At 39.0% G+C, this 23358-nt stretch overlaps 1 protein-coding gene across 3 annotated transcripts in view; it reads left to right on the forward strand.

Moving 5' to 3' along the window:
* The window catches only part of LOC100472159 (DNA repair protein complementing XP-G cells), an 87541-nt gene that overhangs the window by 26427 nt on the left and 37756 nt on the right, over positions 1–23358 (forward strand). The window contains exons 7-11 of one of the 3 annotated variants that reach the window (XM_034665456.1): positions 7957–8089; positions 9437–9523; positions 12139–12235; positions 13275–13506; positions 23090–23265. In XM_034665456.1, the coding sequence (XP_034521347.1) occupies positions 7957–8089; positions 9437–9523; positions 12139–12235; positions 13275–13506; positions 23090–23265 (725 nt within the window). Of the gene's footprint in view, positions 1–7956; positions 8090–9436; positions 9524–12138; positions 12236–13274; positions 13507–17766; positions 18256–23089; positions 23266–23358 lie in introns of those variants that run through there. The other 2 variants (XM_034665453.1, XM_034665455.1) reach the window with 2 other exon arrangements.

Here is a 23358-nt window from a genome sequence, read left to right on the forward strand (position 1 = left end):
TAATCCTGAATGTTTTATACAGTTTTAGAGTTTTAAAGTCTTTTTTCTTTTTTTTTTAAAAATCAACACTGGCAAGTAAGGAGCACCTTTGGTAACTAGTGGTTCCTTAGTGTACTTTCTACTAATGTTTAATAATTTCTGCCTGTTAGCCCCATCACACATTTCCTAAGAATGTATGTATATTTTGTTCTAGGGAAGAGACATCTTATACTTTATTTCTTCAAATTAAAGGAAAATAATATTAATTATGTTGATTGTAGATTTTTATTCTTGCCAGGTCTGTATTTTTGTTTATGGTAATGGTAGCTTATAACATCAGTCCATAAAACAAGACACTCTTAATTACCATGACTGTGTTATATATCATATTGACTACTGTCATCTCGCTCATAGGATATTAACTTTTGAGGGTAATTTCATTTATTTTTAAATTTTTTAAAAGATTGCTTATTTATTTATTTGAGAGAGAGAGAGAGACAGAGAGAGCGCGTGAACTTGCGAGCAGGGGGAGTAGCAGGGGAAGAGGGACAAGCAGACCCCTTGCTGAGCATGATTTTGGGACCCTGAGATCATGACTTGAGCTGAAATAGAGTTGGAAGTTTAACTGACTGGGCCACCCCGGTGCCCCGGGTGATTTTATTTAAATGTAAGGGCATTTTGATGCATTTTACTAATACATTCCTTCTTCTCAGTTTTTAAGAATTAATTTTATGGTAGTAAAACCATCTTTGAGTGTGAGTTTCGTGTGTGCTAGGCACTGTGCTGACTTCCTTGCTTTAATTCTGTAGCAATCCTATACAGATGTACCATTCCCCCTTCCCTGATGAGGAAACAGACATGGAAAGTTCAGTGAGCTCAACGGGTTGCACAGCTCGTGAGTGGTACATTCAGGAGTCAGACCTGGTCTGCCTGATTTCAGATCTCAAACCTAACCACTTGTTGTTCCGTGGGTCCCAGTGTTGGCTTCTTTTAATGATCCTAGTGCATTTCAGAGCTATTATATGGTTAATATTTTTTATAATTAACATACATTATTTTCAGCAACAAAATTATAGACTGATAGAAACATTACTTAACATTTTTTCCCCCAAAATGCTCTATCTCTCCTTAGCACAAGGGTTTTGTTTGATTTTCAGATTTTTAAAAAGATTTTATTTATTTATTAGAGAGAGAGACAGAGATAACAACAGAGATAGTGAGAGAAAGCAAGAAGCAGGCTTGCTGCTGAGCCTGCAGGGCTCGATCCCAGGACCCCAAGACGATGACCTGAGCCAAAGGCAGATGCTCAACTGACGGAGCCACTCAGGTGCCCCACATATTTTTCTTGTGAAAAAAATATCTGCCAGGGTGACTGTTGTTGGCATCAGTGTTACTGGAATGTCATTATCCAGTCAGTGGGTTTGGGACACTTTTTGTGAAAGAAAATGGATAATTTTTAGAAGAACTTTTTAAATTTAATTTAATTTAATTTTTTTAAAAGATTTTATTTATTTGAGAGGGAGGCAAAGGGACAGCATGAGCAGGGGGAGGGGCAAAGGGAGAGGGTGAAGGACAAGTAGACTCCCTACTAAGTGGGGAGCCCAATGTGGCGCTTGATCCCAGGACCCTGAGATCATGACCAGAGCTGAAATCAGATGCCTAACTGATTGAGCCACCCAGGTGCCCCAGACCTTGATTTTATTATAAGATTTTCACATTTATTTTCACAAGATAAGTAGAATGTTTTTCTGGTCCCAAAGATTTAAACATTCTCCAGTTATTACAAAGTATAATAATGATTCTGTTCATTGAAGGTCTTATAAAATTTACACTGAACACAGAAGTTTGCTGGAAGCAAGTGAATGTGCAAGGGTGTCACGGCACAGTAATCAGTGATGTGAGCCAGCACCTCGCCTGCGGGACCCCCACCCTTCTCTGGTGACTGCACGTGTGTGACATGTGACCTTTCGTACATGCGTGCTCAATCCATAGAATAAATATTAGTAAAGCTTAACTTTTTTTTTTAGTGTGACAATAAAGAAAAGTAAATGTTCTAATATTTCATTTCTGTGCCCCAAGGAGTCTTGTGTAACCACTTCGATGTGTCCACACTGAAAATCATTAACCTAGAGCAGCGATTGGCAGACCTTTTCTATAAATAATGCCCTAATCGATGGGGAGGATGTCACACATGTGTCTGAGACAATGGAAAAGTACTGTGATACAGTACTTGGGCTGCTGTCCCAAGGGTGCATTACGAGGAGGGCCTCAGGAGACACCAGCCTAGGACTCATGAGTCCTTTACTTGCTTCTCTTATCGCCTACCAATCAGAAGAAGATTTCATCAGAGAAGTTCATGGATTTTTGTTGTATTAGTATCAGCAGCATCTAGACAGAGGGGCAGGACCTATGCAGAGAAGGGTCAGTAAAATTCAAGGAAATCAGGGGAATCACCAAGACTCAGAAATTATAATATGAAAGAAAATAGGATATCAGAAAGAATATGGTATCAAAGAAAACCTGAGTATAGCAGAAGCATCAGTTATATAAATTTAAGCAAATTCCCAAAGTAGGAAAATGTAGTTACTTATTAATGGAATGTAGGAAAATACTAATGGGGCCCTGGAGACAGTTGATTTGGGAGCCACTGTTCTGGAATAAAAAATCCACTTGAGTCCTTCATGACTTTGTTAACTGAATGATTTGCTGTGTAGATTCACCAGTGCCCCCTAATAATCTAGGCTGTGTGGCCCTGGGCCATACGGACTTTTTTTACCCGTATGTTCACATTTCCTCCGATATCCGTCACCGAGGAATGGAATAAACTACCATTCACCTATTTCCCCTGCCCCAACCCCCTTTTCTTGGCAGGGGGAGCAGAGTTGCTGCCATTTCTTCAAATGCATTTTAATAATATATTTTCCCAGTTTTCTTTCTGTTTTCATTTTCCCTATTACAATACTTGACTCCTGACTTTGTCTTTTTCTATGTGTATTTCCTGAAGGGTAATCGATCTGCTTCCCACCTTGGAATTTTCTTGTCTTCCTCCTCACTAATCAGTTGTCCTGTGCAAACCCTGCTCTATGGCTGAAGCTCTCCCTGTCTCTCAGGTGCCCGTTCCTCTTCCTACAAGACTGATTATTTGCATCTGTCCTTTGGCATTTGGCTTGTGAAGCCTTATGCTTCATGTTTTCAGTGTGTCCGTCCAGGTCCTTAACCGTAGCCTTCAATAGCACTGAGTCCATATGTGGCGACCCAGGACCTCGCTGGGGTTGTCCTCGAACTTCTGACCATATTCAGAGGGACGGGCGGTGCTTGTGTCAACCAAAAGACCTTTCTGTTCTCCCTCTGTGGAAGAAAGGGTTGAGAAATAGGCTTTTCTCATGTCTCTGGGATGTTCGGTAGTGAAAACCATGATCACTTGCTGCTGTTCATTTGAGAAACACTTCGAGATGTATATTCTCTTTTTGTTTCAATTATTTGTAAAGAATCATTAGGCCTGTTCTCCTGGGTACTAGGCTTCTTCGACTTTGTAACTCCCCAGGGCTTGCTGACATGCTCATTTCCAGGGGTCCCTCAGTAAATGGAAATCGAGCTCACTCACAGAATAGAAACAAAATACAGGGGCTTTGATGAAGTTAACAGATTAACTGTTAATATGAGTAGAAGTATTTTTTTTCAGAGATGTAATTACTCAAAATAAAAGTTTGTGCCGTGAGTGGTCAACAATTAGTTCAAACTGTTGGTTCACTTATTATATTACTATGATTATTATGCAGGTAACTTAAAACTGTTGGTTCACCTAGCCACCAATATTTGTGCCAAGGAAGTCTAGATTAATTTTTAAAAATTTTTTAAAAGATTTTATCTATTTATTTGAGAGAGAGAGAGAGAGAGAGTTCACCAGTGGGAGTGGGGGAAGGGGCAAAGGGAGAGGGACAAGCAGACTCCCCAGGGAGCCAGACACGGGGCTCAATCCCAGGACCCTGGGATCATGACCTGAGCCGAAGGCAGATGCTTAACTGACTGAGTGACCCAGGTGCCCCTAGATTCATTTTTTTAAAAATCAGCTAGCTTAACAATTATACTAATGTTCATGTATTTCATTTTTATTCTAGTATGTATTATAACTCCTTAGTTTTGCTTAACCGAGAATAGCTACCTCTACCCTGTTCCATTGTGACACACGTGTAATCTCACTGAGGCCACTGTTTTGAGTTTACCACAGTGCCTTAGCACGTCTCAGGAGGACTACGCATTAATATCCTGTCTTCCTCATCCCCTCGTTAGACACGACAGCACTTTTCAATGTGCAGTGCTAATAGATCCTTCTACTTCAGGAGTTCTCTAGTGCCTGCTTAAATCATAAAATCCTTGGTTTCATTCAAAGCCAATGCATATTGGCCTTCTGCTGTCCTACACGGACCAGTTGTATTTAAAAGATGTCAAGGAAGGAAGAGCCTTCAGGATAATACTATGTTTCTGGATTAAAGAATCTGGTTCATGTCTTTGAAGGTGTAAAATAACATTGTGACAAATTCTTCCAGAATTCTCTCTAGCTTTCCTGTAGATGATCAGACTCCATAGAACCAACCTGCACTAAACAGAGTCAAAGAACACCAGAATGTTTATGTGTTAACTTAGAGTGAGAAATACATAACCAAAGGGACCAGAATTCTCCTGGTGGCCGCTCAGGAAGTATGCTCCTCCTCACTGTATAGCAGCCCAGCTGATTCTAGTAGTTCTTTTCTCCTTCTTGTGCACCATACAGATCAGGCCCTGCAGTTGGAAGTGGTTGCTTTGTCACGTGGGCTTTGGATTTTTTAGAAATACTCTGGTCTAGGCTGAGCATTGTTCTGAATTCCGTTTCCATCAGTAACACATTTTTTTGTCTTCTCCTGCCTAGAAGTACTTCCTTGGATGACTATCTTAATGCATTAAATACTGTATTTACTGTCTTTTATTTCAGAAGGTGATCTTTTTCTGACCTTGTCCTGAAATTCTGGGGGTGCCCTACGGTAGGACTCGCTATGCTATCGTACCCTATATTCTAAACTAGACCACTTGCTGTTCCATGACTACATCCCTCCCCTGCAATGATTTCATTTTCTCCTCCTGGCCTTTCCTCTGTCTGGATTGTTGGAATCCTACCACTTCGTTAAGTTCTGTCCTGAATGCCACCCTTCTTGATTCTTCAAACCTGATGTGCTCTTCCTCCTTTGAATTATATCCCTTTTCTGTGGCACTGTCTTATTCCACTCTATAGTAAAGTTACTTGTTTTATCTTCCCTAGGAGGGCAGGTCGAGGTACTGTGAATACTTGCCTCTTGTTTTCCTGCAGTTCCTGTTATAGTTAGTAGGTGTTCACAAATTGCTTACTGCATTGAGTTAAATGGAATTTTCCTTTAGCTCTAGACCAAGTCTCAAAATGTGACCCTTGGACCAATATCAGCATCACCTGCTAACTTGTTACACATGCAAATTCTTGGTTCCCCCTCCCGACCTACTGGGTCAGGCACTCTGGGGTTGGGTACCAGCAATCAGTTGTTTAATAAGCCCTGTGTGTCAAGCTTGAGAACTACTGCTGTAGTATTTCTATCAAGAGCTGGGTCTTCCATTGATAGAAAATTCAGTGATTTTCAAATTGCACTCAGTTGAGCCATGGGAACTCTATGGCAGTGCCTTGGTGCTGAGAGGAGAGAGGACTGGGCATCCAGATTCCCTACTTCCTTTCTGGCCACAGCAACTCTGCTTCTAGCCTTTTAATGCACTAGCCTTCCATGTCAACTTTCCTTGCAGAAGGGTTCCATGTCCAGAAAAGTTTGAAGATTATTATTAAATTAGAGGTCATCAAATTATAGTCCTTTTTGTAAACAATGTTTGACTGGAACACAGCCATAACCATTTGCTGACACATTGCCTATGGCTGCTTCCATGCTACAATAGCAGAGGTGACTAGAAGGAGGAGGGCTCATGACCCACAAACCTCAAATATTTACTCTCTGGCCCCTCAAGGAAAAGTTTGCTAATCCCTAATCTAAATCTACCAGAACCTTGAAGTAAGGAGCAAGAACATCCCTGACTAGCACTAAGCCGATAATTATTATTCTATAGAAACCGCCCCCCCCTCACCTCATATCTTCCAGAAAATGAGGACATGGTCAAAGAGGGTTTGCAGCAGATAAAAAGATGAAGGTTAATGAGAGCTCTTACCTATCTCATTTGCTCCTGAAATCTTGAATATATTCTAGAACATTAGAGTCATTACTCTTCACAGGCACCCTAATGAAATCAGGTGTTTTGTATTATGTTTGACTTTAAAGAAGGAAAATGTGAAATACTTAAAGATGTCCATTAAAAAGCTATAATAAAAATTCTTTTTATTATAAGTTTTAGTTATTTATTAAAGGTTTTAATTATTGGGGAAAAGTTTTAGTTTTCTGGGAAAACCTTCTATATGACATTTTCACAATTTGAAAAAAGATTTTAAGAGTTTTTTCTAAGCCAATTATGTGTATAACCATCTTTTGTAATGATTGAATTTGTCAGAAGTCCAAATGCTTACATTTACATTTGCTCACGATCCTGGAACCTAGATCTATAATGATGTTCAACTATGGTAATGACATAATGACCCTCTTCTGAATTTTAGTTCTGATGGGCATTCATTTAGAGCTGCCCTTGGATGTTAGTTTTTAAATTGCCAAGGGAAGTCAACCAAAAGCTGCAGAAAGATTTATCATGTGTCATCATGAGATAGAAATTTTAGTGGAAAAGATTACCTTGCCATGCAGATATGCCCTGGTGGCAGTCATGAAGTAAAAAAATCTATGGGAAAGACCTAGATGAAGCCTTGGAGAAGGAATTGAAGCCAGAAATGTTACTGTCCCCACGCAGCTCACAAATTGTGTGTGTCTGCAGGGGTTGGGTGGCGTCCTGCTGCGTTAGCTTTGCTACAGCCATTGACCTGCCGTTCTTAGTGCTCTTCACTATATCAGTGGCCAGAAAGTCAATCGGGGGAAACCATAAGTTGCCAGCTTTCATCGACTTCACCTATTTTTAGGGTTTCCAGTTTTAACGGGCTATTTGTTCATGAATATTTTAGTTTCTTCCAGGAGATACAAGTTAATGAAACCTCAGTTAATGGCTTTAAGTATTGAATGCTGGTAAAAACTTATTGCTTATGGTAATACTTTTGAAATGACTTCACAACTAATAGAGCTGTGGGAAATATAAAAGGAGGAATGGTTATAAGAGGATTCTGTGGTATGACCACCCTGTCAGAGATGTTCTTATCTCCTCACTTGGCTTATGAAAGCTGTTCCTATAGTCTGGGTAGCTTTTGTAGAAAGACTAAAGTGTGTGTTGTGGGGAAAAGTTTGCATGTTGGGGGTTTGTGTCTTATCTGGAGTTTACATTTACCCATCAACATCAGTGTACATACCACTGAAGCTTGTGTGAGACGACCACTGTGGAATGGGAAGAACACACTAGAATGCCAGTATTTTAATTTAATTTAAAAATTCTTACTTTTTGTATATCTTTTATAAAGTCATATTAGTGCAGTAGTCCATATTGTCTGTAAACAAAAATACTTCTAATGGGCATGTCTATTCAGAAATTTCCAGTGACAGATGTGCACAACCAGAAAAGTTGAGACCATTGTTATATAGGCTAGGTATTGGGTTTTATGTGGTTATTACATTTTGTAGACAAGTATGTGCCATTAGAAGGTTTGATGAGCAAGGGCATTGCTTAGGTCTTTAGTTTGCTGTTCAGTTTATCTGAATTTCAGTCGAAAGGGTAAAACTGAAAGTGAATGTGTTAATATTTTTTGTATCTGTCAATAGTTTCTCATTTTTCCTTAGCAATGTCATTGTGTTCCAAGTAATGTCTTTTGATCCTTAACTAGTTGTTTGTGTAAAGGATGGACAGTGCTTTATGGTCCCTTAGTTTGTTTGCTTTTGTTTTGTGTAGCTTCTGGGGCCTTGTCGAAGTTAACTCATGGATTGAAAGATGAATCGCTGGCTTATATCTATCATTGCCAAAATCATTATTTTTGTCCAATTGGCTTTGAAGCAACCCCTGTTAAAGCTAATAAAGCATTCAGGTAAGCATTTACATATTTTATGTGGGTAATTCACCAAGAAAATGTGTGGTAAAAAGCATTTAAGAGATATTTAGTCGTTCAGAAATTGGATGATTTGGTAATTTGCTTTCTTTACATCAAGTTAGACTATTCTTTTTTTTTTTAAGTTAAACTATTCTTCAATATTTTTGCTAATTCTTTTGTAGAATTGCATTTGGTTAGTTGTGCTTTTACATTATCCACTTAGATACTGTCGTTCAGACTCATGAAGAGAAGGACGTCTGAAAAATCATTTTTACATTTGTTACGAAACAGTTGGATAGGACCTCCCATATTACGTCATGGTGTTTTTATCCACATGGAAAATGAGTTGTGGAATCTTGTATCAAAAAGTTGTCCCACCTGAGTACATGAAGCAGCATCTTCTTTTCTCATGGTGAAAAATGTGGAATTTATCAGTGTTCCCCCTTTGTCTCGGGTGGGGGGGCATCGGTACTTGAGAGGACGAAGGGGCAGCACTGCTCTTTCAGTGAAACCTGAGGGTCAGGCAGGGAGTGCATGGCTCGGTCATCTGGGGGTAGGATGGGTTCTTTGAGGCTGAGTCCCTCTGAAGGCACTGTGGGGTGTCGGGGTCCTGGGACAGGATCCTGAGACCTGGGAAACTAGGAAGCAGGACATTGTCTTTTTGTGAATGAGGAGCAAGGGGGAAACTACTTGATCTCTCCAAATCCTGAAGTGTCTTATTCTTGGCTTTGGAGGAGAGGTATGTTGTTTCTTCTATGGTTTCATTCTGCAACTTCACTTTACTGCAGACATCTATCAAATATAAAATGTGAAACCGTAGGTCCTCCTACTTTGTACCCATTAGGGGAGAGTTTTCCACCTCTGCCTGTACCTAACAATCGCCTGAGATGCCTTTGCAACTGGGCAAATCCCTCCCTGCACTCGACTCCAGACTGACTGGAATTAGTTTCCAAAGGTGGGATTAGGGCATTGGTATACTTTAGGGTTTTATTTTTAGGATGCCTTTTGAAACTTTTTAAATGCACAGTGAAAGGAGAGGAGTAGCTAGAGTATTGGTAGCATCCCATGATGTTTTTCTTCTTTTTTGATGCTGAGAGGTGGTATATTTCATTTTTTTTCAGTCCTATATTTTATAATAGGGATCAAGAGCTAAGTTTAATTTATGCTTTCTCTTTAATGGCCTTAAGAAATTTGTTCAAGCCTAAACTCCAGTATCTATTCTAGCATTAATGAATGTCATGTTTGAATAAACTTTAGTATATCTTTTATTAACATAGTTGAAGCAATATTTTCAAAGGAGTGAATGGCCTTAATAAGCTTACTATGAATGTATTTTATATTTAGCAGGGGTCCCCTCTCACCACAAGAAGTAGAATATTGGATCTTAATTGGAGAATCAAGTAGAAAACACCCTGCTATTCACTGTAAAAAGTATGTTAATTTCCCCTTTTCTCTTTAATTTAGGTAAAACTTACATGTAGTGAAATGCACAGATCTTAATTGTATAATTAGGTGGATTTTGGTAACTGAATACACCTGTCTAATCACCACCCCAATCATGATATGGAGGACTTTCATTGCATTGAAAATACCCTCATTCTCTTTTCCTTACGGTCTCCAGAGACAACCTCTTTTCTCTCACTGTGGAATTGCTTTGCATGTCCTTGAATTTCATGTCAATGGAGTCATACAATATTCTTTCTTCTCTGGCCTCTATCATTTAAGTAACCTTGTGAGATTCATCCACTTTGTCATGCATGTCATGCTTCTTTTTCATTGCTGAGTGGTATTCGGTACTGTAAGTATACCGCAATTTGCCATCTGTTTTCCTGTTGATGACATATTTGGATTGTTTTGAATGTGGACTGTTGTGGGTCAAACTGTTAGGAACATTAATGTACATGTCTTTAAAAATTTTTTAAGTAACAGTTTCATTGAAATAAAATTCACATACCATGAAGTGCACTCTTTAAAAATGTACAGTTCAATGGATTTTAGTGTATTTAGAGTTGAGCATCAGTCACCATGACCTAATTCTAGGACATTTTCGTCACCCTCAAAAGAAACCCCATACCCGTTAGCAGTCACTCCCCAGTCCTCTGCCCCCCAGCCCCTGGCAACACTGATCTACTTTCTGTCTCTGTGCATTTGCCTAATATGGACATTTCATATAAATGGAATCATAAAATGTGTGGCCTTTTGTGTCTGATTTTTTTTTCCACTTAGAATAATGTTTTCAACGTTCATCTGTGTTGTAGCATGGACCAGAACTACATTCCTTGATATGGACAAATAATTTTCTGCTGTATGGATATGCCACATTTTCTTGTGCAAGTTTTTTGAGGACATGTTGACATGTTTTATTTCTCTTGGGTAGATACCTAGGAGTGGAATTGCTGATTATGTGTATTTAAGAAACTGGGAGAACGTTCTTCTGTGGGGTTGTACCATTTTACACTCCCACCGGCATTGTGGAGAGCCCAGTTGTTCTTCATATCTTCACCAGTATTTGATACTGTTATTCCTTTTTTTATTTAAATTTTTTTATTTTCCCAGCTTTATTGAGGCATAATACACAAATACAACTATATATATTTAAAATGTATAATGTACGGATTTGATATATACTGTGTGAAATGATTGCCGCAATCAAGTGTTAATTAACATATCCATCAGCTCACATAGTTACCTTTTCTGTGTGTGTGGTGAGAACACTTAAGATCTACTCTTTTAGCTAATTGCAAGCATACAATACAGTGTTTTAATGGTATTTTAAATTGGCTTTTACAAAATTTTATTTAAAAAATTTGTCTATTTTCTAGTTTTATTGAGAAATAACTGGTACATATCACTATATAAGTTAACGGTGTACAGCATGATGGTTTGATTTACGTATATTGTGGAATGATGATCACAACAGGTTTAGTTAACAAAAAAGTCCTCCTTGTGATGACAGGGCTTAGGATCTACTCTCTCACCAACTTCTCTATATATCATAGAGCAGAGTTTGCTGTAGTCACCATGTTGTACATTATAAAACCTAGTGCTTACTTGTAACTGGAAGTTTGCACCTTTTGGCACTTTCCTTAAAAAAATTTCACTTCCTAATTATTTTCTGGTAGTGTACAAAAATACAACTTATTTATATATATAGGCCTTGAATACTGCATCTTTATCAAACACATTAATTTCAGTAGTAGTTTTATAATCCAAAGTAATTTGTAATTGCTTTGGATTTTCTATACAATCAGTCATGTTGTCTGTGAATAAATGCATGCCAACTTTTTTTTTTTTTTAAAGATTTATTTATTTCAGAGAGGGAGAGAGAAGGAGAAAGCGGCGGGAGCATGTGGAGGTGGGAGAGAGGGGTGGAGGGAGAGGGAGGTGGGAAGCCGACTCCCCACTGAGCTGAGTGTGGACCTGGAGGCGGGACTCCATCTTCCAACCAGGAGATCATGACCTGAGCTAAAACTAAGAGTCGAACACCCACCCAGGCACACTCATGTAACTTTTAAATCTTTTGAAAACTTTTGAAAACTTAACGTTAATTAAAAAGCAAACATGGATTGTTTCTACTCTAGCCTGCAGGATGTCATGTAGCAGCTTGATACATATGTATTTCTTTGTGAAAGTAACTATTTAAAGACTGAGAATCTTGGCAATAGTTGGTTAAACAGAAATGTCATAAAAAAAGAATTAAAGCTTGGTAGGTGGAACAATCTTGATATAAGAGAATTAGTGTCATGGTAATATTGTAGCACGTTGCTCGTGTGAAGTGTTCCATTGCAGGGCGCCTGTGTGGCTCAGTGGGTTGAGCATCCAACTCTTGATTTCAGCTCAGGCCGTGATCTTGGGGTTGTGAGATTGAGCCCTGCATTGGGCTCTGTACTCAGCGCAGAGTCTGCTTGTCCCTCCCCCTGCTCATATGCTCTCTCTTTCTCAAATAAATAAATAAATAAATAAATAACATCTTTTAAAAAGATTCCATTACAATGGTATTTTGTACTTAGAGAAAAGTGTGCTTTATCCTTCCTTTTTCACTACAGGTGGGCAGATATTGTTATTGATCTCAACACTCAAAATCCAGAATATCTAGATATCCGACACTTGGAGAGGGGGCTGCAGTATCGAAAAACAAAGAAGGTAAGAACACAATAGTATTTGAAGATATTTCCCAACCAGCCAAAATGCAGTATTCTACTCAGCACTCTTCAGGTTGTAAATAATAATAATCCACTTCAGATTCTTAGATAGAAAAGTGAAAATTACTTTCAGGACACAGGGGTATCTTTAGAATGAAAAGGAAAAACTCTAGCCTGGATTCATAAGGGACTGGTATCAGCTAAAAGAATGTCAGCAGGGCCAAGTAGCTAAATCTGTCTCATTCTTTTGGGAGTTGTATGCTATTCTTATCTGATTATTTAGTTCCTATAGATCAGGAACTTCAACTTATATCTCCCTTTGAGATGAGCAGTCTAGACCCACCTGCCTCTGGCCGAGTTCCATAGTTTTGGCCCAGCTTGGGTCAGGTGTTCACTCCTGAGCTAAATGAACTGTGGCCATGAAGCAGAGCCATTTGTACACAAGGGGACTGGGGGACATTCTCAGGGATAGGTAGAGTCTGTGGATTGACATCCCACTGACATGCTACTAACATCAAGAATGTGTAGGAGATAGGAAGAAGGATGATCTTGGTGTTGGAAGATCTTATTTATTTATTTATCTGAGAGAGAGAGAGTGAGCGAGTGAGTGTGGGGGGGAGGGGCAGAGGGGGAGAGAGAGAGAGAATACCAAGTAAACTGCACTGAGTGCAGTGCCAGATGCAGGGCTTGATCTCACAACCCTGAGATCGTGACCCAAGTCGAAATCAAGAGTTGGCTGCTTGACTGATTGAGCCATCCAGGTGCCCCAAATCTTGGAGTTTGGATTATACTGGGGATTATATTGGGGAGGTTATAGTGTGTGTGACTGGTGGAGAGGAATATGGGGGGGGGAGTGTTTTGGCTCCTGTGGGCATTGTTATATTTTTGTAAAGGCAGCTGGTCAAGAAAGATGCAGGATAAGGCAATCTGATGATGTCTGTTTTGAGGCAGGTGAAGGGGAAAAATAAGGGAATTCATAGGAACCCACATTATTAACATAATTCCTTTTATTTTCTTAACCCAACTTTTTTTCTTCTCAGGTTGGGGGAAATCTGCATTGCATCATAGCATTCCAGAGACTTCATTGGCAAAGATTTGGCCTTTGGAACTTTCCATTTGGAACTGTTCGACAAGAATCACAACCTCCAACACATGCCCAGGGAATTGCCAAATCAGAGAGTGAAGATAATATCTCCAAGAAGCAGCGTGGGCGTCTGGGCCGGTCTTTCAGTGCTAGTTTCCATCAGGACTCGGCATGGAAGAAGATGTCCAGTATCCATGAGAGAAGGAACAGTGGCTATCAGGGTTACAGTGATTATGATGGGAATGATTGACCATGCTGGGTACTGAACATCTTCGGTTACACACACTACTGGTCTATACAAGACTGCAGTAAGACAGTAGAAGATTTTATTAAGTCTACACTAAATAGGAACAGATCTTGTGGTATAAAACATAACCTTGTAGTTCTCCAGTAAATAAGCTTGTATATGATTATGATGGGTGATTTCAGATATATAAACAGATAAGCACAGATTACTGTCCTTTTAAAGTGAAGAGTTTGAAAACATTATGGACAATTTCACAAAATCCAATAAATCGCATAAAAACAAATCAAACACAAATTCACTTAATAGCATCATGATTTTCAATACTTAAGCATGAAATTATTTCTTATGACTTAATCACCAGACATTTGTTGCAGATAGTTTTATTCCTAAACTCAAAATGTAAGGCACCATCTGCCCTTTTAAACAAAATTGGGGCTGTTGATTTCTAGTTTCCTCTCATGGTTAAAGCTCATTTAAAATTATTTAGTGAATCCAGAATTCTTTTACTTGTAAGCAGTATCTTGCCTGCCTCATTTGTTTCCTGACTAACTTTCTCAGGATCCTCAATAAAGAGGCAAAAGAGAAGACTCAAGAAACTCATCTTTTCTATTGGTGCATTGATTCAGGATATTCTTGACTTTTTTGACTTAGTATCTTACCATCTAATGAAACTTGTTTTGGAATAGAATAAAAGAATGAGTGGGATCCAAAGTTTCTATATCCAAGGTAATCTGTGAAATGAAATCTTCTGATATTTAATTAGTCCCTCAGCGTGGAGTCCTATGTTGTTAACAGCAGTAAAAGATGCATTAGGAATGTTATGTCACTCAGAGGAATGTTATATCTATATTCCCAACTCTGAGCTGCTTCTTTTTAAAATCTGTACAATTAGCTGTTTGAAGTGAGTGTTAAATAGTTCAGAAAGAGTGGATTTCATATATTTGAGCTCCTCTCTAGTTGATGTCAGTTTTTCTTCTGCTGCCAACCTGTGACTTGTTCTTTCATTTCAGGGGCTGTTCCTTGACTCAAATCAGTAACTTGATTATTACAAGGTGCTGAATATGTTGGTAACCATGTTGCAATACACCTCAAGGAGAGGGTTCAGATTTATTTTTAAAGTATTTTCATTTTCGTTTTTGAATTTTATATCCATTTATCCACTCAGACACGCCTAGCCTACAGACAGGGATATATATTATGAAATGGTCATTTTTCTGAAGAGAATATTTTGCGTGAAATGCAAAGGACTGAAAGAAATTTGTAGGTTGTTGATTTTGTTACTTCACACTGGAACTTTTAAGAAGTTTTCATCAAATAAAGTTTTGTTTTCTACTTTTAATAATGTGAATGTTTTGAACCTTTGTTTTAGGTAGGTAATACCCTTGGAATTCTGAAGTATGTGACAATTGCGCCTAAGTAGTGTGTTATAAGAAACTATCTCATATCAGACTTTTATAATCAATGAAACGATATACATTATGACTATAATTTTAGATTCCTATGAGACTTTAAAATAGGAAATAGAAAATTTAATTATATTAGCTTGAACCAAAAGAAGTCATTTTTGTAGGTCCAACATGGTTGAATATCAGCAATTGCATAGAGTTCAATGAAACATTTCAGAGAAGACGTAGATAGAAAGAACCAAGAGGAAAGGAGACAAATGCAACATAAAGAATACGGTGACACCTAAGAAAGAGGGTGAGTTTATACAAATTGCCTATTGGCCGAAAACAATTTTTAAAAGTCTTGATATATATGATCACTGAATAACTTGATATATAAGATCAGCAGTTATTAAGAGCACATTGACGTTTATAGAGACTAATTTTCCAAAAGCTATGTGCAAGTTACTGCACACTTCTCTTTCAAAATTAGTAACACTCCTGTCACTATTTCTTGGTCACTCTCCTTATGAGTCTTCATAGAAGCACTGAAGGTTCAAAATACTGGTTCTGTACTTGCTAGCTGTATCATCTTGGGCAAGTTAAGATTAATGTTTCTGTGCTTATTTCCTCATTGATAAGGTGGGGATAATAGCATATACTTTATAAATTGTTTTGAAGAATAAATAAGTTAATGCATGTACAGTGTTTAGAACAGTCTTTGCAGATAGTGCTTGCCATTATTACTCCAAAAGATGTGTATTACTGTTCAGAATCTTGAGAGCTCTTTAAGCAGCATCTAAAGGAGGCTGTAAGTCAAATATATACCACTTAGTTACTGTTCCTTCAAAAAATATATTGTATTCAAGAAATGTTGTTCTGGATTTAAGAAGACTTACAATACTCAAATGCCTACATTGGCTATTTGCTTTTACCCAGCTCCTAGGCATAAAAAAAGTTCATTTAGATAAAATCTTCAAGCTGCTCCCTTCCCCACTACTATGTTGGCCTATCATTAGGCCAGCCTGGTGCAGCACCGAAAACACATCCAAACTTGCCTTCTCCCAGAAACTAAAGGGGCTCATGCAAGTTGCTCTAGGATCCATCAGTTTGTATAACGGTTTTACCCATAGCATTTTCTCCTTCGGTCATTCACTCAGCAAACTAATTTGAGCACCATTACCCAGTAGGTGTTTCATATTAAATCACTGATCTCAGAATAACCCCAAGAAGAAGATACCGTCTCCATTTCTTCTCACAGTCTCTCATTGGTGAAGAAACTTGCTTAGGATCATAGGGTGTCTTAGTCTATTAGGGCTACCATAACAAAACACCACTGACGGGGGGGGGGGCTTAAACAACAGAAATTTATTTTCTCACACTTCTGGAAGCTGGAAGTCTGAGATCAGGATGTTGACAGGTTTGGTTTTTCCTTTCTCCTTGGCTTGCAGATGGCCACCTTCTAGCTATGTCCTCATGGGGTCTTTCCTCTGTGCACACATCCCTGTAGGTTCACCCTCAGAGCCTCATTTTAACTTAGTCACCTTTAAAAGGCCCTATCTCCAAATACAGTCACATTCTGAGGTGCTGGGGTTTAGGGCTTTAACATACAAATTTAGGTGAACACAACTGAGCCCACTAACACAGGGTTATTATATGGCTCAGAGAGGATTTGGACCAAACGTTGCCTGACTTGGGAGGAAATTCTTTCAAGAGGTTGCAAGATACACCAGACAGCTTTAGACTAGAGGCTGAAAGAGGTCATTTAGGCAGTATTTATGGAACACCTGCTAAGTGTCTGGAGTGTCTGTGTGTGGGGGGGCAAAAATTGAATAGGCAATTATGTTAACCTCTGTAAAATACAACTAGGAACTAATTCTGGGAATTACTCCACAGATGAAGGAAATGCAAAAAAGCACTTCGTACAATGGCTTTGCTAAAAATTAATTTTTGATAGCTCTGTCATAAAGGGTTCCTTTAACAAAATCACCTCATTTAAATCAACCTTTCCATTGAGCTTGAATTTCGTTTCAATACTTCAAATTAGAACCAGTATGTATGATAAGGCTATCATTTATTGAAGAGTAGTGGTAAGTAGTCTATATACATCACCTCTGATCCTAGGTAAAACAGTCTGCAAAGATTGGTTTTATACTCAGTTTGCAAAGGAAGAAACAAGTTCTTAACAAACGTTACTTGAACAATGCTGAACACTAAGACGTGGTGGTGTGGTCGGGATCTGACTCTGGGCCTGAGGGTTCCAGAGCCACCGCCTTTCCAAGAGCTACTCCGATAATTAAGTTTCTCGTCATTTCTGACCTGCAAGCCGTGGAATCCTAAATTTAAACGCCAGAGAAAACCAAACTATATTTCAAGGGTTAAGACTTTTAAAAGGTGCTTAACTTAAAATGATGCCCTATTATATCTCGCTACTACAAGTTATCAGACAAAACACTTATTAATTTAACAACTCCAGCAAAGCAACCACCTTTCTGTTGTCGCCTCTCGTGTAAAACAATACTTGGTATTTAGAGTTTGCAGAACTGGCGGCTGGTGGGGAGAAACTGATACGCAGAAGAGACGTAAAAAACTGTCATCTCAGCAAGTAGATACCCTGCGCAAAGTTTAACGTTTGGCTGCGACAGAATGCCAGCGTGGAATAACAAGCTCGTGAACACAAGCTCGGGAATAACACGACACAAACGCTACGACTGAACCGCCCTCTCTCTTCAGGAATGAAAAGGCGCAGCAAATATACGTAGTGCCGGGAGGCGGGACTTCCGGCTTGAGCTTCGTATTAGACGGAAGCCGAGAGGCCCCATTTCGCGTGGGTTTACGCACTAACTCAAGAAGACAGGTTGTGTCGGGGGAACAGCTTCTGGCTGTTTACCTCACCTGCTCTGTCCTCTCACCCTGCTCTTCCGTTAAGAGTGCTTACATTTGGTCCAAACCTTGGGCGAGAGGAGGACCTGCTCCTTCCCGACGCCGGCCATTCTCTGGTCCTGCCTTTCTTCCGTGAGGCAGTGTCAGCCGCCAGGAAGTACCGTTCTCGCCTGTGCCGGTTCGCCCTGGGAAACCGCATGCTCTGAATTATTTTCCATCTTCTGTGGGTGGGAGCAGGGGGAGCTCTGCCTGGCCCCGGCGGCGGTGCAGGCTGTGGTAGAATTGGAATAGAAGGCCTCCCGCGACCCCGCCCCCGACTGTTGTTGGGGGCCACATGGGAGTCCACGGGCTCTGGAAGCTGCTGGAGTGCTCCGGGCGGCAGGTCAACCCGGAGACGCTGGAAGGGAAGATCCTCGCCGTAGGTATCCTTAACGTGTTCTTGGGTGCAGGGATTCGCGTCAGGTGTTGACTCACTCTGGGCTTCCCCCCTGAGCGCAGAATGGTGTTGGTAGGATGACAGTCCCACTCGGGGTGGCAATAGCATCTCCTTCACGACGTTTTCTTTCTCTGAGTGTCAGCTCGTCCCCGCTTTGCAGTCGCGCCACGCGGGGTTGGAGTCCTCAGGTTTCATCATTTACAGGCAGTACTTTACGCCGCTCTTTGCTTTCGTTCTCTCATCTGGAAAGTGGAGGTGATAATGCTATCTACACACAGGGTTGGTATGAGAAATAAAGGGGCTATATAAGTAAAAGGAGCTAGCCTAAAAGTATCCATGCTGGGAGGTCAGCGTGGAGAAACTGAAGTGGACTTCCCACCGGTGGTTTGCCTGCTGTCCTCGGTCCTGCTCCAGTTAGGTTTGTTAGAAGAAGGATCGTATGGACAGGTGTTTGACCTTTTTTCTTTTTTAAAAGTAACTTTTATTATGAGTTTTGGAATAGGAAATTGATGGGGTACAACCCTGGAAAGATATAAAAATGTACACAGTGTTTTGTTTTCTTTTGTTCTGTTTTTTTCCTCCCAGCCTCTTTGATGGACTTTGGAAGGACTGTCGTTTGTGTATATGTCTGGCTTTGTAATTAAATGTTTTTCTTTTTTATCAAAACATGTGAATACTGTTTCTGAAATTTTGGTCTTTTTATACGTTAAGCATTCTCCTCTTCCTCCTCCTCCTCCTCCTTTTTTGAGTGGCTATTCTGTTCTGCAAGCTGGTGGTACCTTAGGCCAATTCCCTACGTGGGAACCTGTGAGCCTAGGAGTTCATAAGCGAGGTGAGGAGAGAGTCATGTAAATAATTGCTGTCGGTGGTAAATGCAGTTTAAGAATAGAGGGGAATTCTACGGAAGGAGCCACTGAGAGAGGAGCAATTATTTAGTATGGAGACAACTTATACGTAATGGGACACTGGTAATTTTTCAAATAAAGTTAAGATGATATTTTCTGCAGTGTGAATAATCTTGAAATACATCCTTCATGAGTTTGGGCTTGCTTAAAAGTTTATGCGCGATACCTTGTGTAGGGGAAAGGGAAAGGAAAAGGGTGTGTGTGCGCGCGCGCGCTCGCTCGCGTGTAGCGCGTGTGTTATTGCTGCCCTCTAGTGGTTCCTCAAATCACTGCTTTCTAAAGATTTTCTTCATAGAACTGTGTGAAGGAAAGCAGAGTTTTCAGTGACAGGAACCCTTCAAATTTCAGCAAAGACTTAGGCATTTTATGTTGTATCCCCTATGAAGAATTAATAATTTGTAAAATCATTAAGATGACGCATGAAGCTCAGCATTCTAATTTTTTAGGAAGTTGTCCGAAGTAAGGAAGTTAAAGCATTTAATTTACAATTTAGATTATCTATTTTTAGATGATTCAGGAGCTCTTTTAGGACAGGAAGTAATTTTCATGAGGTTATTAAGTTTTTCTCAAAGAACAAATCATTTAAAGAGGACTGTCAAAGATCTCCATTTATAATCTTATATATATGTATGTGTGTAAATATATATATATGTAAAAAGAGAATATTTGCTGTTTTATAATTGATTTTGCTTTGTTTCATTTTCATGGGAATTTGAATTCAAATATTTGACCTATATTCCATTTTTTGTCTTGTTAAGAAATTATCTATGACATACTAGGTTCATAATTTACTCTTGAATCCCTAAAATACAGTTTTAAAACCATCTGTAGGTGAGTGCCTTTGTTATTTATACAATCTAAATGTGTCCAATAATAATTAACAGTTGAACTTTCATCTCTTATGGACCTTAACATTTGTGAAATGCATTTAAGTCGATTAGCAAAATATTACACTTTCTTTAGGCTATGTAAACTAATGAATATTAAATTGTAAGGCACCTAACAATAGAACTAAAGTAATTTATCTTTCATTTCAAAATGTTATTGATCCTTTGGGTCTTATCTATAAAATGATCTAGCTTTGCTGTGGATTTAACTTTTTTCCAGCCCTGGGACAAATTTAATGTTCCTTTTTGTTTTTTTTTTTTAAATAAACTTACTGAAATTAGACAAGTCAAATTATGCAAATATTTTCAGAATGGCTAGTGTTACATATATTTTAAAAAATAATTTCAAGCTGGAACTTTCAACCCTAGTTGAGAATACCTATGATTAATAATAATAATAAAAGAAGACCCATTCTAGTGTCTAGGATTTAGGATTTTAGGCGTATGTATGTTAGCAATCTGTGTTTTAAAAGCTTTATATCCAGTTAAAAAGGATAGCAGAAGTTGAGAGCCCCTGATCTGAAATTTGATTTTCTCATTGATTATAACATTTAAAGTACTGGTTTAAGTGGAAACTTAATCCTGTACAACAGTGTAGCAACAAGAAAAAAGCCAAACAGAAATATTTATCCAATACAGTGCAGACCTAAGTCCTTTAGGAAACTAGTTTTAAAACTAATTATAGTAGCCCTAGTAAAAGGTAAGACAATGAGAAGTGGTAGGATAAAGGATCTACCTTGGAAGTAGGATTTGGTGTTGACTTAGCTCTACACTGACCTCCCAGTCTTGTCCTTTTACTCTGTTCTATTTACTTTTTTGTATTATATAACCATATGTATTATAGTATATCTATAATATATAGATTATGTATCTATTACTTCATTTTTTTCCTTTTTTGTTAATCTTCCCCATTAGAGTGCAAGTTTCTTGGAGATGGACACCCTGTTTTGTTCAGGGTTATGTTGTTTGCTGTACTATCCCAAGACCTTGGGATCTTGGCTATGCTGGCATATAGTAGCACTCAAATATTGGAATGAATATAATAATAGCTTGCTTTCCACTAGTTATTTTGTAAGTGTTTACTGAGTTAAATGTTGATGGGCCTAATTTGTTTTATGGTTATAAATTAGGTAATGTACGTTCATTTAAATACTTAACTGTTCAGCCCATTAATAGCAAGTATATGTTGCCTCCTATATGTCCTGTGAAAGGGAGAGCAGTGCACAGAAGTGTGGGCCAGACAAGGCATGGAGCTCATGGTTTGGTTTTTGCCTCCGTTAGATTGTAAACTCCGCAAGAGCAAACCCTTTGTTTTGTTCAGGGCTGTATCCCCAGTGGGATTTCTGCCACATAGTAAGCAATACATTTTTGAATAGGAGTGTATAGGTGGAGATGCTTATCTGGGCTGAGGAAGTGACCCATAGACTGAGACTTATGAGTCAGAGATAACTAAGCTAAGAGAGGGAGAAACTCAGGCAGAGGAAGGAGCCTGTGAGAAGACCCTGGAGGCAGGAAGGGTCTACCTTCAAGATAAATTAGAAGATAGATTTGATAGAACCTGGTTGTATTTGGATGAGGGGAGCGTAGGGGATGACATTCAGCATTCTGGCTTCGGTGAGGGGGGTTGACATTCACTGCAATGGGGGCATAAGCAGCCTGGTAGAAAAGACATGGAGGGGGGGCAAACCATAAGAGACTCTTAACTCCAGGGAACAAACTACGGGTTGCTGGAGAGGGGGGGGGGTGGGGGGATGGGGTAAGTGGGGGATGGGGTAAGTAGTTGATGGGCATTAAGGAGGGTACCTGATGTGTAAAGAGCACTGGGTGTTATATGCAACTGATGAATCACTAATTCTACCTCTGAAACTAATAATGCACTGTATCTTAACTAAATTGAATCTAAATAAGAAAAAAATAAAAGACAAGTTCAGTTTTGATCATGTCAAGTTGGGAATGTCTGCAAGGCATCAGGCAGAGATGTCAACTAGGCCATCTAGTCTGGGAGTGAGGACAAGGCCTGGGGCAGCCTGAACACAAGGAGAGGGTGTGGTGTGGGGTTGCTAAGGTAGCCCAGACAGCGGGAGGAGGGGAGGGGCCTGCAGGAGAGCTCTGCTGAGTTGTCGTGCTTGAGTGGTGAGTTAGAGGAGCCGGCAGAGAGACTGAGAGCAGGAAAACCAGCAGCTCCACATCCCTTGTCTTATGGACAAATAGGAAATAATTTGGTAAGAAGCAGTTTTTACAAAAGTTAAATATAAGAAAACTCCCAAGAAAACATAAATTACTTCTAATTATAGAAGACGTAAGTATTGTTAATATTTTGGCATCTGAACTTCTAGTTTTTTATATTTAACATATCACCTATGTTATAAAATGTAAGTTATACATTCCATAGTTTTGTAATCTGTTTTGTGTCCTTTAATATTTTGTGACTGTCTTTCTTATCACTATAGATGCTTCTGTAGCTTCCTTTTTTGAGGGCTATTTGATATTCCAGCAAATTGGTATATCACAATTTAAGTAAAGACCTGTTGAAAAACTTTTACATCGTTTTTCATATTTTCATCACTGCAAACATTCTTAAAAGTAACTCTTACTCTGAATCTATGGTGATATTCTGAGAATAAATGTCTGGAAATAGAAGTACTAAAACAGAATGCCAGTTTTTACATTTTTTGCTATTAATTACCAAATTGTTCTCCAAAAGGGTTGTGCTAATTTACTAAAATTCTATAGAGAGTATTAGGTTTTTTTTTTTTTAAAGAAGCAAGTGTTTGCGATTTGATTTTTTAAAGGACACATCTGTCAATGTAATGTTTTAAAATTCAGCCTGCAAACAGTAGTAACAAGGGTTCAAACAAAGTTAATGGATTTTAGGCAGATTCCATCAGGGCTAAACATTTTTTCAATTTCACATGAACTGTGATGAGGACCTAGTTTTAATGTTTAGATGATACCAGTTATTGGGAAGTTAAAATCTTGGGGATGAGGGAAGAAATTCCAAAATACTTTCCTTTAACAATTCTACCAGATATCAGCATTTGGTTAAACCAGGCACTAAGAGGAGTCCGGGATTGCCATGGGAACTCAATAGAAAATGCCCATCTTCTCACTTTGTTTCATCGGCTCTGCAAACTCTTATTTTTTCGAATTCGTCCTATTTTTGTGTTTGATGGGGATGCTCCACTGTTGAAGAAACAGACTTTGGTAAGAGTCATCTGTTTTTTGTTTTTGTTTTTTTCCTTTCTGCATTATTAGAAGGAAAGAAAAGTTCATGTAGAATTCTAATTTTCTCTTTAG

The sequence above is a fragment of the Ailuropoda melanoleuca genome, chromosome 7, assembly GCF_002007445.2.
Source record: "Ailuropoda melanoleuca isolate Jingjing chromosome 7, ASM200744v2, whole genome shotgun sequence".
In the NCBI taxonomy this organism is placed as follows: Eukaryota; Metazoa; Chordata; class Mammalia; order Carnivora; family Ursidae; genus Ailuropoda; species Ailuropoda melanoleuca.